This window comes from Ascaphus truei, unplaced genomic scaffold (genome assembly GCF_040206685.1).
Source record: "Ascaphus truei isolate aAscTru1 unplaced genomic scaffold, aAscTru1.hap1 HAP1_SCAFFOLD_1442, whole genome shotgun sequence".
NCBI classification, from domain to species: domain Eukaryota; kingdom Metazoa; phylum Chordata; class Amphibia; order Anura; family Ascaphidae; genus Ascaphus; species Ascaphus truei.
This window is the reverse complement of record NW_027454326.1, coordinates 27501-44830: the sequence shown is the minus strand read 5'-3', so window position 1 is coordinate 44830 and position 17330 is coordinate 27501. Positions and strand designations below refer to the sequence as shown.

General features: G+C 54.1%; 1 protein-coding gene across 1 annotated transcript in view; it reads right to left on the bottom strand.

Annotated features, from left to right (window-relative positions):
- LOC142475939 (docking protein 1-like) overlaps nt 1-17330 on the bottom strand; it is a 53293-nt gene that overhangs the window by 12276 nt on the left and 23687 nt on the right. Inside the window, exons 3-4 of the mRNA XM_075581603.1 lie at nt 12398-12475; nt 4455-4627 (exon numbers count right to left, since the gene is read on the bottom strand). Of these exons, the coding sequence (XP_075437718.1) occupies nt 4455-4627; nt 12398-12475 (251 nt within the window). The remainder of the gene's footprint in view (nt 1-4454; nt 4628-12397; nt 12476-17330) is intronic.

Here is a 17330-nt window from a genome sequence, read left to right as displayed (position 1 = left end):
CCACCCTCACCCTCTCACCCTCTCACCTTGCAGCCTGTCTGCCTCTCCCTTCCTCGTCCCCCTCCTCACCTTGTCTCACCCTCACCCTCACTCTCTCACCTTGCAGCCTGTCTGCCACTCCCTTCCTCGCCCCCTCCTCACCTTGTTTCACCCTCACTCTTTCACCTTGCAGCCTGTCTGCCTCTCCCTTCCTCGCCCCCCTCCTCACCTTGTCTCACCCTCACTCTCACCCTCTCACCTTGCAGCCTGTCTGCCCCTCCTTTCCTCGCCCCCCTCCTCACCTTGTCTCACCCTCACCCTCTCACCTTGCAGCCTGTCTGCCCCTCCTTTCCTCGCCCCCCTCCTCACCTTGTCTCACCCTCACCCTCTCACCTTGCAGCCTGTCTGCCTCTCCCTTCCTCGCCCCCCTCCTCACCTTGTCTCACCCTCTCTCAACTGGTATCTAACCTTGACTTATCCTCATACCAAAAGTCTCACCCACACTAACCCGCTGCCTTACCCTCTCTCACTGTATCTCACTACTCACCTTACCTCTCCTTCTCCTGCTGTCTCGTCCTCTCACCTCGTCTCTCCCTCCCCCACGTCTCACCTTCTCGTCCTCTCACCTTGTCTCGCTCTCACTCTCACCCTCTCACCTTGCAGCCTCTCTGCCCCTCCTTTCCTCGCCCCCTCCTCACCTTGTCTCACTCTCACCCTCTCACCTTGCAGCCTGTCTGCCGCTCCTTTCCTCGCCCCCCTCCTCACCTTGTCTCACCCTCACTCTCTCACCTTGCAGCCTGTCTGCCGCTCCCTTCCTCGCCCCCTCCTCACCTTGTCTCACCCTCACTCTCACCCTCTCACCTTGCAGCCTGTCTGCCGCTCCCTTCCTCGCCCCCTCCTCACCTTGTCTCATCCTCACTCTCACCCTCTCACCTTGCAGCCTGTCTGCCGTCCCTTCCTCGCCCCCCTCCTCACCTTGTCTCACCCTCACTTTCACCCTCTCACCTTGCAGCCTGTCTGCCGTCCCTTCCTCGCCCCCCTCCTCACCTTGTCTCACCCTCACTCTCACCCTCTCACCTTGCAGCCTGTCTGCCGTCCTTTCCTCGCCCCCTCCTCACCTTGTCACACCCTCACTCTCACCCTCTCACCTTGCAGCCTGTCTGCCGCTCCCTTCCTCGCCCCCTCCTCACCTTGTCTCACCCTCACTCTCTCACCTTGCAGCCTGTCTGCCCCTCACTTCCTCGCCCCCTCCTCACCTTGTCTCACCCTCATTCTCACCCTCTCACCTTGCAGCCTGTCTGCCTCTCCCTTCCTCGCCCCCTCCTCACCTTGTCTCACCCTCACTCTCACCCTCTCACCTTGCAGCCTGTCTGCCCCACCCTTCCTCGCCCCCCTCCTCACCTTGTCTCACTCTCACCCTCTCACCTTGCAGCCTGTCTGCCCCACCCTTCCTCGCCCCCTCCTCACCTTGTCTCACCCTCACTCTCATCCTCTCACCTTGCAGCCTGTATGCCCCTCCTTTCCTCGCCCCCCTCCTCACCTTGTCTCGCTCTCACCCTCACTCTCACCCTCTCACCTTGCAGCCTGTCTGCCGTCCCTTCCTCGCCCCCCTCCTCACCTTGTCTCGCTCTCACCCTCTCACCTTGCAGCCTGTCTGCCTCTCCCTTCCTCGCCCCCCTCCTCACCTTGTCTCACCCTCACTCTCACCCTCTCACCTTGCAGCCTGTCTGCCTCTCCCTTCCTCGCCCCCCTCCTCACCTTGTCCCACCCTCACCCTCTCACCCTCTCACCTTGCAGCCTGTCTGCCTCTCCCTTCCTCGTCCCCCTCCTCACCTTGTCTCACCCTCACCCTCACTCTCTCACCTTGCAGCCTGTCTGCCACTCCCTTCCTCGCCCCCTCCTCACCTTGTTTCACCCTCACTCTTTCACCTTGCAGCCTGTCTGCCTCTCCCTTCCTCGCCCCCCTCCTCACCTTGTCTCACCCTCACTCTCACCCTCTCACCTTGCAGCCTGTCTGCCCCTCCTTTCCTCGCCCCCCTCCTCACCTTGTCTCACCCTCACCCTCTCACCTTGCAGCCTGTCTGCCCCTCCTTTCCTCGCCCCCCTCCTCACCTTGTCTCACCCTCACCCTCTCACCTTGCAGCCTGTCTGCCTCTCCCTTCCTCGCCCCCCTCCTCACCTTGTCTCACCCTCTCTCAACTGGTATCTAACCTTGACTTATCCTCATACCAAAAGTCTCACCCACACTAACCCGCTGCCTTACCCTCTCTCACTGTATCTCACTACTCACCTTACCTCTCCTTCTCCTGCTGTCTCGTCCTCTCACCTCGTCTCTCCCTCCCCCACGTCTCACCTTCTCGTCCTCTCACCTTGTCTCGCTCTCATTCTCACTCTCTCACCTTGCAGCCTGTCTGCCCCTCCTTTCCTCGCCCCCCTCCTCACCTTGTCTCACTCTCACCCTCTCACCTTGCAGCCTGTCTGCCGCTCCTTTCCTCGCCCCCCTCCTCACCTTGTCTCACCCTCACTCTCTCACCTTGCAGCCTCTCTGCCCCTCCTTTCCTCGCCCCCCTCCTCACCTTGTCTCACCCTCACTCTCACCCTCTCACCTTGCAGCCTGTCTGCCGCTCCTTTCCTCGCCCCCCTCCTCACCTTGTCTCACCCTCACTCTCACCCTCTCACCTTGCAGCCTGTCTGCCGCTCCCTTCCTCGCCCCCTCCTCACCTTGTCTCACCCTCACTCTCACCCTCTCACCTTGCAGCCTGTCTGCCTCTCCCTTCCTCGCCCCCCTCCTCACCTTGTCTCACCCTCACTCTCACCCTCTCACCTTGCAGCCTGTCTGCCGTCCCTTCCTCGCCCCCCTCCTCACCTTGTCTCACCCTCACTCTCACCCTCTCACCTTGCAGCCTGTCTGCCGCTCCCTTCCTCGCCCCCTCCTCACCTTGTCTCACCCTCACTCTCACCCTGCAGCCTGTCTGCCTCTCCCTTCCTCGCCCCCTCCTCACCTTGTCTCGCTCTCACCCTCACCCTCTCACCCTCTCACCTTGCAGCATGTCTGCCCCTCCCTTCCTCGCCCCCCTCCTCACCTTGTCTCACTCTCACCCTCTCACCTTGCAGCCTGTCTGCCTCTCCCTTCCTCGCCCCCCTCCTCACCTTGTCTCACCCTCACTCTCACCCTCTCACCTTGCAGCCTGTCTGCCCCTCCTTTCCTCGCCCCCCTCCTCACCTTGTCTCACCCTCACCCTCTCACCCTCTCACCTTGCAGCCTGTCTGCCCCTCCTTTCCTCGCCCCCCTCCTCACCTTGTCTCACCCTCACTCTCACCCTCTCACCTTGCAGCCTGTCTGCCCCTCCTTTCCTCGCCCCCCTCCTCACCTTGTCTCACCCTCACCCTCTCACCCTCTCACCTTGCAGCCTGTCTGCCCCTCCTTTCCTCGCCCCCCTCCTCACCTTGTCTCACCCTCACCCTCTCACCTTGCAGCCTGTCTGCCTCTCCCTTCCTCGCCCCCCTCCTCACCTTGTCTCACCCTCTCTCAACTGGTATCTAACCTTGACTTATCCTCATACCAAAAGTCTCACCCACACTAACCCGCTGCCTTACCCTCTCTCACTGTATCTCACTACTCACCTTACCTCTCCTTCTCCTGCTGTCTCGTCCTCTCACCTCGTCTCTCCCTCCCCCACGTCTCACCTTCTCGTCCTCTCACCTTGTCTCGCTCTCATTCTCACTCTCTCACCTTGCAGCCTGTCTGCCTCTCCCTTCCTCGCCCCCCTCCTCACCTTGTCTCACCCTCACTCTCTCACCTTGCAGCCTCTCTGCCCCTCCTTTCCTCGCCCCCCTCCTCACCTTGTCTCACCCTCACTCTCACCCTCTCACCTTGCAGCCTGTCTGCCGCTCCTTTCCTCGCCCCCCTCCTCACCTTGTCTCACCCTCACTCTCTCACCTTGCAGCCTGTCTGCCGCTCCCTTCCTCGCCCCCTCCTCACCTTGTCTCACCCTCACTCTCACCCTCTCACCTTGCAGCCTGTCTGCCTCTCCCTTCCTCGCCCCCCTCCTCACCTTGTCTCACCCTCACTCTCACCCTCTCACCTTGCAGCCTGTCTGCCGCTCCCTTCCTCGCCCCCTCCTCACCTTGTCTCACCCTCACTCTCACCCTGCAGCCTGTCTGCCGTCCCTTCCTCGCCCCCCTCCTCACCTTGTCTCACCCTCACTCTCACCCTCTCACCTTGCAGCCTGTCTGCCGCTCCCTTCCTCGCCCCCTCCTCACCTTGTCTCACCCTCACTCTCACCCTGCAGCCTGTCTGCCTCTCCCTTCCTCGCCCCCTCCTCACCTTGTCTCGCTCTCACCCTCACCCTCTCACCCTCTCACCTTGCAGCATGTCTGCCCCTCCCTTCCTCGCCCCCCTCCTCACCTTGTCTCACTCTCACCCTCTCACCTTGCAGCCTGTCTGCCCCACCCTTCCTCGCCCCCCTCCTCACCTTGTCTCGCCCGTATCTGCGCAGCAGCCTGTATGGCCAGGAGAGTCGGGCGTCCTTAGTGTGGGGATCCTTCAGGATCAGACAGTCGGCGTCGGCTCTCAGGATGTACGATCCCCGCAGAGAGCATCTGTCCGCAGCCTCCGTCCTCTGCACCGCGACCCAGAACTCGCACACTGCGACAACACACACACATTACACACTGCCACACAACAACACAGCATCACACACCGCGACCCAGAACTCGCACACTGCGACACAACAACACAGCATCACACACCGCGACCCAGAACTCGCACACTGCGACACAACAACACAGCATCACACACTGCGACACAACAAGACAGCATCACACACCGCGACCCAGAACTCGCACACTGCGACAACACACACACATTACACACTGCCACACAACAACACAGCATCACACACCGCGACCCAGAACTCGCACACTGCGACACAACAACACAGCATCACACACTGCCACACAACAACACAGCATCACACATCGCGACCCAGAACACGCACACTGCGACAACACACACACATTACACACCGCGACCCAGAACTCGCACACTGCGACAACACACACACATTACACACTGCCACACAACAACACAGCATCACACACCGCGACCCAGAACTCGCACACTGCGACAACACACACACATTACACACTGCCACACAACAACACAGCATCACACACCGCGACCCAGAACTCGCACACTGCGACAACACACACACATTACACACTGCCACACAACAACACAGCATCACACACCGCGACCCAGAACTCGCACACTGCCACACAACAACACAGCATCACACACCGCGACCCAGAACTCGCACACTGCGACAACACACACACATTACACACTGCCACACAACAACACAGCATCACACACCGCGACCCAGAACTCGCACACTGCGACACAACAACACAGCATCACACACCGCGACCCAGAACTCGCACACTGCGACAACACACACACATTACACACTGCCACACAACAACACAGCATCACACAGTGTGATACATCACACACCGCGACCCAGAACTCGCACACTGCGACAACACACACACATTACACACTGCCACACAACAACACAGCATCACAAACCGCGACCCAGAACTCGCACACTGCGACAACACACACACATTACACACTGCCACACAACAAGACAGCATCACACACCGCGACCCAGAACTCGCACACTGCGACAACACACACATTACACACTGCCACAGTACAACATAGCAATACACACCGCGACCCAGAACTCGCACACTGCGACACAACAACACAGCATCACACACCGCGACCCAGAACTCGCACACTGCGACAACACACACACATTACACACTGCCACACAACAACACAGCATCACACAGTGTGACACATCACACACCGTGACCCAGAACTCGCACACTGCGACAACACACACACATTACACACTGCCACACAACAACACAGCATCACACAGTGTGACACATCACACACCGTGACCCAGAACTCGCACACTGCGACAACACACACACATTACACACTGCCACACAACAACACAGCATCACACAGTGTGACACATCACACACCGTGACCCAGAACTCGCACACTGCGACAACACACACACATTACACACTGCCACACAACAACACAGCATCACACAGTGTGACACATCACACACCTCGACCCAGAACTCGCACACTGCGACAACACACACACATTACACACTGCCACACAACAACACAGCATCACACACCGCGACCCAGAACTCGCACACTGCGACACAACAACACAGCATCACACACCGCGACCCAGAACTCGCACACTGCGACAACACACACACATTACACACTGCCACACAACAACACAGCATCACACACCGCGACCCAGAACTCGCACACTGCAACACAACAACACAGCATCACACACCGCGACCCAAAACTCGCACACTGCGACAACACACACACATTACACACTGCCACACAATAACACAGCATCACACAGTGTGATACATCACACACCGCGACCCAGAACTCGCACACTGCGACAACACACACACATTACACACTGCCACACAACAACACAGCATCACACAGTGTGATACATCACACACCGCGACCCAGAACTCGCACACTGCGACACACAACAACATAGCATCACACACCGCAACCCAGAACTCGCACACTGCAACTACACACACACACATTAAACACTGCCATACAACAAACACAGCATCACACACCGCGACCCAGAACTCGCACACTGCGACAACACACACATTACACACTGCCACACAACAACACAGCATCACACACCGCGACCCAGAACTCGCACACTGCGACAACACACACACATTACACACTGCCACACAACAACACAGCATTACAGTGTGACATATCCCACACCATGACCCAGAACTCGCACACTGCGACAACACACACACATTACACACTGCCACACAACAACACAGCATCACAGTGTGACACATCACACACCGTGACCCAGAATTCGCACACTGCGACACAACAACACAGCATCACACACCGCGACCCAGAACTCGCACACTGCGAAAACACACACACATTACACACTGCCACACAACAACACAGCATCACAGTGTGACACATCACACACCACGACCCAGAACTCGCACACTGCAACTACACACACAATCACACACTGCCACACAACAACACAGCATCACAATTTGACACATCACACACCGCGGCCCAGAACTAGCACACTGCAACTACACACACATTACACACTGCCACACAACAACACAGCATCACAGTGTGACACATCACACACCGTGACCCAGAACTCGCACTCTGCGACAACACACACATTACACACTGCCACACAACAACACAGCATCACAGTGTGACACATCCCACACCACGACCCAGAACTCGCACTCTGCGACACAACAACACAGCATCACACACCGCGACCCAGAACTCGCACACTGTGACAACACACACACATTACACACTGCCACACAACAACACAGCATTACACACCGCGACCCAGAACTCGCACACTGCAACTACACACACACATTACACATTGCCACACAACAACACAGCATTACAGTGTGACATATCCCACACCATGACCCAGAACTCGCACACTGCGACAACACACACACATTACACATTGCCACACAAAAACACAGCATCACAGTGTGACACATCCCACACCACGACCCAGAACTCGCACTCTGCGACACAACAACACAGCATCACACACCGCGACCCAGAACTCGCACACTGTGACAACACACACACATTACACACTGCCACACAACAACACAGCATCACAGTGTGACACATCACACACCGTGACCCAGAACTCGCACACTGCAACTACACACACACACACATTACACACTGCCACACAACAACACAGCATCAGTATGACATCACACACCGCAACCCAGAACTCGCACACTGCAACTACACACACACACACATTACACACTGCCACACAACAACACAGCATCACACACAGCAACCCAGAACTTGCACACTGCAACTACACACACATATTACACACTGCCACACAACAACACAGCATCACAGTGTGACAAATCCCACACCACGACCCAGAACGCGCACACTGCAACTACACACACACATTACACACTGCCACGCAACACAGCATCACACACAGCAACCCAGAACTCGCACACTGCGACAACACACACACATTACACACTGCCACACAACAACACAGCATCACACAGTGTGATACATCACACACCGCGACCCAGAACTCGCACACTGCGACACAACAACACAGCATCACACACCGCAACCCAGAAATCGCACACTGCGACAACACACACACATTACACACTGCCACACAACAACACAGCATCACACACCGTGACCCAGAACTTGCACACTGCGACAACACACACAGCATTACAGTGTGACATATCCCACACCATGACCCAGAACTCGCACACTGCGACAACACACACACATTACACACTGCCACACAACAACACAGCATCACAGTGTGACACATCACACACCGTGACCCAGAATTCGCACACTGCGACACAACAACACAGCATCACACACCGCTGTGACGATGGAGAGGATTTGGCCCGGGATTAAAGGGGTTAAACCCCAATTGGCCACCTTTTAACCTCACCAGGGCTACAAGGGGTTAACTGGGCTGAGGTCCAGAAATGTGATTTAACCCGTTATAACCGGATATTTTAATACGTTTATGTTTTATGTTTAATACTGTGTCCCAAGGTATGGACAAAGACTCAGAGGAATTCCTTTGCCTACCAGGATAGCAGATGGCCCTAGAGGCGCCCCAATGTCTAGGATTTAAGTATTGTTCAAGGGGTCTTGTCACCCTCCCTGATGATTTAAGGGCGGTGGAAGCTCAAACCAGAGCAGTCTCCAAGTGTCCCAGTTATCACCTTCCAACAAAGGTTATCTTGCTAGAGATCCAGATGGGTAGACTGGCTGGCATTCCATTTGCCTATGGGGGGCTACAGAAAGGAGACCCCAGAGTTCTACTGCGCATGTGCCAGCTAGCAGGGGGGCCTGTCCTAAAATGTGTCCCCCCATCAAAGATTGGCTGGAGATAATTGACCACCAATCACAGGTACTTCAGGTTAAGGATAGAGGGTCAAAAGGTATATAAACTGCTGTTCCCCATATATCCTTTGTTAGTCTTCATTGTCTGTCTTGGCCTGCGTTTGCTGATATGGTTACCTGATATCACCGGAATTGCTGCCTGATTGCGGAGAGGAAATACCATGCAATGTCTTGGCATGAGGGAGAGCGCTGCATGAAACTGCCAGTCCAGCGGGGACTGATTTCATTATTTTCATCTTTTAAGTAAGTGTCCATATTTTGCTGTTATTTGTACATTTTTTGTGTGTTCACCTTTATCAAGGAATAAATTATATTTTATCATATCTAAGTCTCGTCCCAGTTCAAACCCAGGTATATATATATTTATATATAGTTTTGGTGTAAATTACAGCCTGTCACAAGCTACCGTGACAACCGCGACCCAGAACTCGCACACTGCGAAAACACACACACATTACACACTGCCACACAACAACACAGCATCACAGTGTGACACATCACACACCGTGACCCAGAACTCGCACACTGTGACACAACAACACAGCATCACACACCGCGACCCAGAACTCGCACACTGCGACAACACACACACATTACACACTGCCACACAACAACACAGCATTACACACCGCGACCCAGAACTCGCACACTGTGACACAACAACACAGCATCACACACCGCGACCCAGAACTCGCACACTACGACAACACACACACATTACACACTGCCACACAACAACACAGCATCACAGTGTGACACATCACACACCGCGACCAGAACTCGCACACTGCAACTACACACACACATTACACACTGCCACACAACACAGCATCACACACCGCGACCCAGAACTCGCACACTGCAACTACACACACACATTACACACTGCCACACAACAACACAGTATCACAGTGTGACACATCACATACCCCTGTGTATGTAAGGTCTCCCTCCCCCCCCCTGTGTATGTAAGGTCTCCCTCCCCCCCCTGTGTATGTAAGGTCTCCCTCCCCCCCCCTGTGTATGTAAGGTCTCCCTCCCCCCCTGTGTATGTAAGGTCTCCCTCCCCCCCCCCTGTGTATGCAAGGTCTCCCTCCCCCCCCTGTGTATGTAAGGTCTCCCTCCTCCCCCCCTGTGTATGTAAGGTCTCCCTCCCCCCCCTGTGTATGTAAGGTCTCCCTCCCCCCCCCTGTGTATGTAAGGTCTCCCTCCCCCCCCTGTGTATGTAAGGTCTCCCCCCCCCCCTGTGTATGTAAGGTCTCCCTCCCCCCCCCCTGTGTATGTAAGGTCTCCCTCCCCCCCCTGTGTATGTAAGGTCTCCCTCCCCCCCCTGTGTATGTAAGGTCTCCCTCCCCCCCTGTGTATGTAAGGTCTCCCTCCCCCACCCTGTGTATGTAAGGTCTCCCTCCCCCCCCTGTGTATGTAAGGTCTCCCTCCCCCCCCTGTGTATGTAAGTCTCCCTCCCCCCTCTGTGTATGTAAGGTCTCCCTCCCCCCCTGTGTATGTAAGGTCTCCCTCCCCCCCCCTGTGTATGTAAGGTCTCCCTCCCCCCCCTGTGTATGTAAGGTCTCCCTCCCCCCTGTGTATGTAAGGTCTCCCTCCCCCCCTGTGTATGTAAGGTCTCCCTCCCCCCCTGTGTATGTAAGGTCTCCCTCCCCCCCCCTGTGTATGTAAGGTCTCCCTCCCCCCCCCCTGTGTATGTAAGGTCTCCCTCCCCCCCCCTGTGTATGTAAGGTCTCCCTCCCCCCCTGTGTATGTAAGGTCTCCCTCCCCCCCCCTGTGTATGTAAGGTCTCCCTCCCCCCCTGTGTATGTAAGGTCTCCCTCCCCCCCTGTGTATGTAAGGTCTCCCTCCCCCCCTGTGTATGTAAGGTCTCCCTCCCCCCCCCCCTGTGTATGTAAGGTCTCCCTCCCCCCCCCCTGTGTATGTAAGGTCTCCCTCCCCCCCCTGTGTATGTAAGGTCACCCTCCCCCCCTGTGTATGTAAGGTCTCCCTCCCCCCCCTGTGTATGTAAGGTCTCCTCCCCCCCCCCCTGTGTATGTAAGGTCTCCCTCCCCCCCCTGTGTATGTAAGGTCTCCCTCCCCCCCCTGTGTATGTAAGGTCTCCCTCCCCCCCCTGTGTATGTAAGGTCTCCCTCCCCCCCCCCCCCTGTGTATGTAAGGTCTCCCTCCCCCCCCCCTGTGTATGTAAGGTCTCCCTCCCCCCCCTGTGTATGTAAGGTCTCCCTCCCCCCCCCTGTGTATGTAAGGTCTCCCCCCCCCCTGTGTATGTAAGGTCTCCCTCCCCCCCTGTGTATGTAAGGTCTCCTCCCCCCCTGTGTATGTAAGGTCTCCCTCCCCCCCCTGTGTATGTAAGGTCTCCCTCCCCCCCCCTGTGTATGTAAGGTCTCCCTCCCCCCCTGTGTATGTAAGGTCTCCCTCCCCCCCCCTGTGTATGTAAGGTCTCCCTCCCCCCCTGTGTATGTAGGTCTCCCTCCCCCCCTGTGTATGAGGTCTCCCTCCCCCCCCCTGTGTATGTAAGGTCTCCCTCCCCCCCCTGTGTATGTAAGGTCTCCCTCCCCCCCTGTGTATGTAAGGTCTCCCTCCCCCCCCCTGTGTATGTAAGGTCTCCCTCCCCCCCTGTGTATGTAAGGTCTCCCCCCCCCCCTGTGTATGTAAGGTCTCCCTCCCCCCCCCGTGTATGTAAGGTCTCCCCCCCCCCCCTGTGTATGTAAGGTCTCCCCCCCCCCCCCTGTGTATGTAAGGTCTCCCCCCCCCCCTGTGTATGTAAGGTCTCCCCCCCCCCCTGTGTATGTAAGGTCTCCCTCCCCCCCCCGTGTATGTAAGGTCTCCCCTCCCCCCCCCTGTGTATGTAAGGTCTCCCTCCCCCACCCTGTGTATGTAAGGTCTCCCTCCTCCCCCCCTGTGTATGTAAGGTCTCCCCCCCCCCCCCTGTGTATGTAAGGTCTCCCCCCCCCCTGTGTATGTAAGGGTCTCCCTCCCCCCCCCGTGTATGTAAGGTCTCCCCCCCCCCCCCGCCCTGTGTATGTAAGGTCTCCCCCCCCCCTGTGTATGTAAGGTCTCCCTCCCCCCCCGTGTATGTAAGGTCTCCCCCCCCCCCCCCCCCGCCCTGTGTATGTAAGGTCTCCCCCCCCCCCCCCGCCCTGTGTATGTAAGGTCTCCCCCCCCTGTGTATGTAAGGTCTCCCTCCCCCCCCCGTGTATGTAAGGTCCCCCCCCCCCGCCTGTGTATGTAAGGTCTCCCTCCCCCCCCCGTGTATGTAAGGTCTCCCCCCCCCCCCCCCCCGCCCTGTGTATGTAAGGTCTCCCTCACTCACCCTCCTCCCGCGTAAAGTAAATACTGTTCACAGCCATCTCTAGAGACTCAGAGCCCCCCGGATCGCACTGTCCCCGTCCTGCGGGGACTTACACCCCTCCAACTGGCATCTGAGAGAGAGAGAGGGGGGTATGGGGGCAACAGGAGGAGTTATAGGGAGGGGGTATATGGGGCAACAGCAGGAGTTATAGGGAGGGGTTATATGGTGGTAATAGGAGGAGTTATAGGGACAGGTTATATGGGTAATAGGAGGAGTTATAGGGAGGGGTTATATGGGGTAATAGGAGGAGTTATAGGGAGGGGGTATATGGGGCAACAGGAGGAGTTATAGGGAGGGGTATATGGGGTAATAGGAGGAGTTATAGGGAGCGGTTATATGGGGGTAATAGGAGGAGTTATAGGGAGGGGGTATATGGGGTAATAGGAGGAGTTATAGGGAGGGGGTATATGGGGCAACAGGAGGAGTTATAGGGAGGGGGTATATGGGGCAACAGGAGGAGTTATAGGGAGGGGGTATATGGGGTAATAGGAGGAGTTATAGGGAGGGGGTATATGGGGTAATAGGAGGAGTTATAGGGAGGGTTATATGGGTAATAGGAGGAGTTATAGGGAGGGGTTATATGGGGTAATAGGAGGAGTTATAGGGAGGGGGTATATGGGGTAATAGGAGGAGTTATAGGGAGGGGTTATATGGGGTAATAGGAGGAGTTATAGGGAGGGGGTATATGGGGGTAATAGGAGGAGTTATAGGGAGGGGGTATATGGGGCAACAGCAGGAGTTATAGGGAGCGGTTATATGGGGTAATAGGAGGAGTTATAGGGAGCGGTTATATGGGGGTAATAGGAGGAGTTATAGGGAGGGGGTATATGGGGTAATAGGAGGAGTTATAGGGAGGGGGTATATGGGGCAACAGAGGAGTTATAGGGAGGGGTATATGGGGCAACAGGAGGAGTTATAGGGAGGGGTATATGGGGTAATAGGAGGAGTTATAGGGAGGGGGTATATGGGTAATAGGAGGAGTTATAGGGAGGGGTTATATGGGGTAATAGGAGGAGTTATAGGGAGGGGTTATATGGGGTAATAGGAGGAGTTATAGGGAGGGGGTATATGGGGCAACAGGAGGAGTTATAGGGAGGGGGTATATGGGGTAATAGGAGGAGTTATAGGGAGGGTTATATGGGGTAATAGGAGGAGTTATAGGGAGCGGTTATATGGGGGAATAGGAGGAGTTATAGGGAGGGGGTATATGGGGTAATAGGAGGAGTTATAGGGAGGGGGTATATGGGGCAACAGGAGGAGTTATAGGGAGGGGGTATATGGGGCAACAGGAGGAGTTATAGGGAGGGGGTATATGGGGTAATAGGAGGAGTTATAGGGAGGGGGTATATGGGGTAATAGGAGGAGTTCATAGGGAGGGGTTATATGGGTAATAGGAGGAGTTATAGGGAGGGGGTATATGGGGCAACAGGAGGAGTTATAGGGAGGGGTATATGGGGTAATAGGAGGAGTTATAGGGAGGGGGTATATGGGGTAATAGGAGGAGTTATAGGAGGGGTTATATGGGTAATAGGAGGAGTTATAGGGAGGGGTATATGGGGCAACAGGAGGAGTTATAGGGAGGGGTATATGGGGCAACAGGAGGAGTTATAGGGAGGGGGTATATGGGGTAATAGGAGGAGTTATAGGGAGGGTTATATGGGTAATAGGAGGAGTTATAGGGAGCGGTTATATGGGGTAATAGGAGGAGTTATAGGGAGGGGTATATGGGGTAATAGGAGGAGTTATAGGGAGAGGTTATATGGGGTAATAGGAGAGTTATAGGGAGCGGTTATATGGGCAATAGGAGGAGTTATAGGGAGCGGTTATATGGGGTAATAGGAGGAGTTATAGGGAGCGGTTATATGGGGTAATAGGAGGAGTTATAGGGAGAGGTTATATGGGGTAATAGGAGGAGTTATAGGGGGGGTTATATGGGGTAATAGGAGGAGTTATAGGGAGAGGTTATATGGGGTAATAGAGTTATAGGGAGGGCTATATGGGTAATAGGAGGAGTTATAGGGAGGGGTTATATGGTGCAATAGGAGGAGTTATAGGGAGGGGTTATATGGGGTAATAGGAGGAGTTATAGGGAGCGGTTATATGGGGTAATAGGAGGAGTTATAGGGAGGGGTTATATGGGTAATAGGAGGAGTTATATGGAGCGGTTATATGGGGTAATAGGAGGAGTTATAGGGAGCGATTATATGGGGTAATAGGAGGAGTTATAGGGAGGAGTTATATGGGGTAATAGGAGGAGTTATAGGGAGCGGTTATATGGGGTAATAGGAGGAGTTATAGGGAGGGGGTATATGGGTAATAGGAGTTATAGAGAGGGGCTATATGGGGTAATAGGAGGAGTTATAGGGAGGGGTTATATGGGGTAATAGGAGGAGTTATAGGAGGGGGTATATGGGGTAATAGGTGGAGTTATAGGGAGAGGTTATATGGGGGTAATAGGAGGAGTTATAGGAGCGGTTATATGGGGTAATAGGAGGAGTTATAGGGAGGGGGTATATGGGGTAATAGGAGGAGTTATAGGGAGAGGTTATATGGGGGTAATAGGAGGAGTTATAGGGAGCGGTTATATGGGGTAATAGGAGGAGTTATAGGGAGCGGTTATATGGGTAATAGGAGGAGATATAGGGAGCGGTTATATGAGGTAATAGGAGGAGTTATAGGAGAGGTTATATGGGGAAATAGGAGGAGTTATAGGGAGGGAGTATATGGGGTAATAGGAGGAGTTATAGGGAGAGGTTATATGGGTAATAGGAGGAGTTATAGGGAGCGGGTATGTGGGGCAACAGGAGGAGTTATAGGGAGCGGTTATATGGGGTAATAGGAGGAGTTATAGGGAGGGGTTATATGGGGTAATAGGAGGAGTTATAGGGAGCGGTTATATGGGGGAATAGGAGGAGTTATAGAGAGGCATTATATGGGGTAATAGAGGAGTTATAGGGAGGAGTTATATGGGGTAATAGGAGGGGTTATAGGGAGGGATTATATGGGGTAATAGGAGGAGTTATAGGGAGGAGTTATATGGGGTAATAGGAGGAGTTATAGGGAGCGGTTATATGGGGTATTAGGAGAGATATAGGGAGCGGTTATATGAGGTAATAGGAGGAGTTATAGGGAGAGGTTATATGGGGAAATAGGAGGAGTTATCGGGAGCGGTTATATGGGGTAATAGGAGGAGTTATAGGGAGGGGGTATATGGGTAATAGGAGGAGTTATAGGGAGCGGGTATGTGGGGCAACAGGAGGAGTTATAGGGAGCGGTTATATGGGGTAATAGGAGGAGTTATAGGGAGGGGTTATATGGGTAATAGGAGGAGTTATAGGGAGCGGTATATGGGTAATAGGAGGAGTTATAGGGAGCGGTTTTATGGGGGAATAGGAGGAGTTATAGAGAGGCATTATATGGGGTAATAGGAGGAGTTATAGGGAGGAGTTATATGGGGTAATAGGAGGGGTTATAGGGAGGGATTATATGGGGTAATAGGAGGAGTTATAGGGAGGAGTTATATGGGGTAATAGGAGGAGTTATAGGGAGGGGGTATATGGGGTAATAGGTGGAGTTATAGGGAGAGGTTATATGGGGGTAATAGGAGGAGTTATAGGGAGCGGTTATATGGGGTAATAGGAGGAGTTATAGGGAGGGGGTATATGAATAGGAGGAGTTATAGGGAGAGGTTATATGGGGGTAATAGGAGGAGTTATAGGGAGCGGTTATATGGGGTAATAGGAGGAGTTATAGGGAGGGGGTATATGGGGTAATAGGAGGAGTTATAGGGAGGGGGTATATGGGGTAATAGGAGGAGTTATAGGGAGGGAGTATATGGGGTAATAGGAGGAGGTATAGGGAGGGGGTATATGGGGTAATAGGAGGAGTTATAGGGATAGGTTATATGGGGGAATAGGAGGAGTTATAGGGAGGGAGTATATGGGGTAATAGGAGGAGTTATAGGGAGAGGTTATATGGGGTAATAGGAGGAGTTATAGGGAGCGGTTATATGGGGTAATAGGAGGAGTTATAGGGAGGGGGTATATGGGGTAATAGGAGGAGTTATAGGGAGCGGGTATGTGGGGCAACAGGAGGAGTTATAGGGAGGGGTTATATGGGGTAATAGGAGGAGTTATAGGGAGCGGTTATATGGGGTAATAGGAGGAGTTATAGGGAGCGGTTATATGGGGTAATAGAAGGAGTTATAGGGAGCAGTTATATGGGGTAATAGGAGGAGTTATAGGGAGAGGTTATATGAGGTAATAGGAGGAGTTATAGGGAGCGGTTATATGGGGTAATAGGAGGAGTTATAGGGAGGGGGTATATGGGGTAATAGGAGGAGTTATAGGGAGCGGTTATATGGGTAATAGGAGGAGTTATAGGGAGCGGTTATATGGGGCAATAGGAGTAGTTATAGGGAGGGGGTATATGGGGTAATAGGAGGAGGTATAGGGAGGGGGAATATGGGGTAATAGGAGCAGTTATAGGGAGGGGATATATGGGGTAATAGGAGGAGTTATAGGGGGTATATAGGGTAATAGGAGGAGTTACAGGGAGGGGTTATATGGGGCAATAGGAGGAGTTATAGGGAGGGGGTATGTGGGGTAATAGGAGGAGTTATAGGGAGCGGTTATATGGGGCAATAGGAGGAGTTATAGGGAGGGGTTATATGGGGTAATAGGAGGAGTAATAGGGAGGGGTTATATGGGGTAATAGGAGGAGTTATAGGGAGCGGTTATATGGGGTAATAGGAGTTATAGGGAGCGGTTATATGGGGTAATAGGAGGAGTTATGGGGAGCGGTTATATGGAGTAATAGGAGGAGTTATATGGGGTAATAGGAGGAGTTATATGGGGTAATAGGAGGAGCTATAGGGAGGGGTTATATGGGGTAA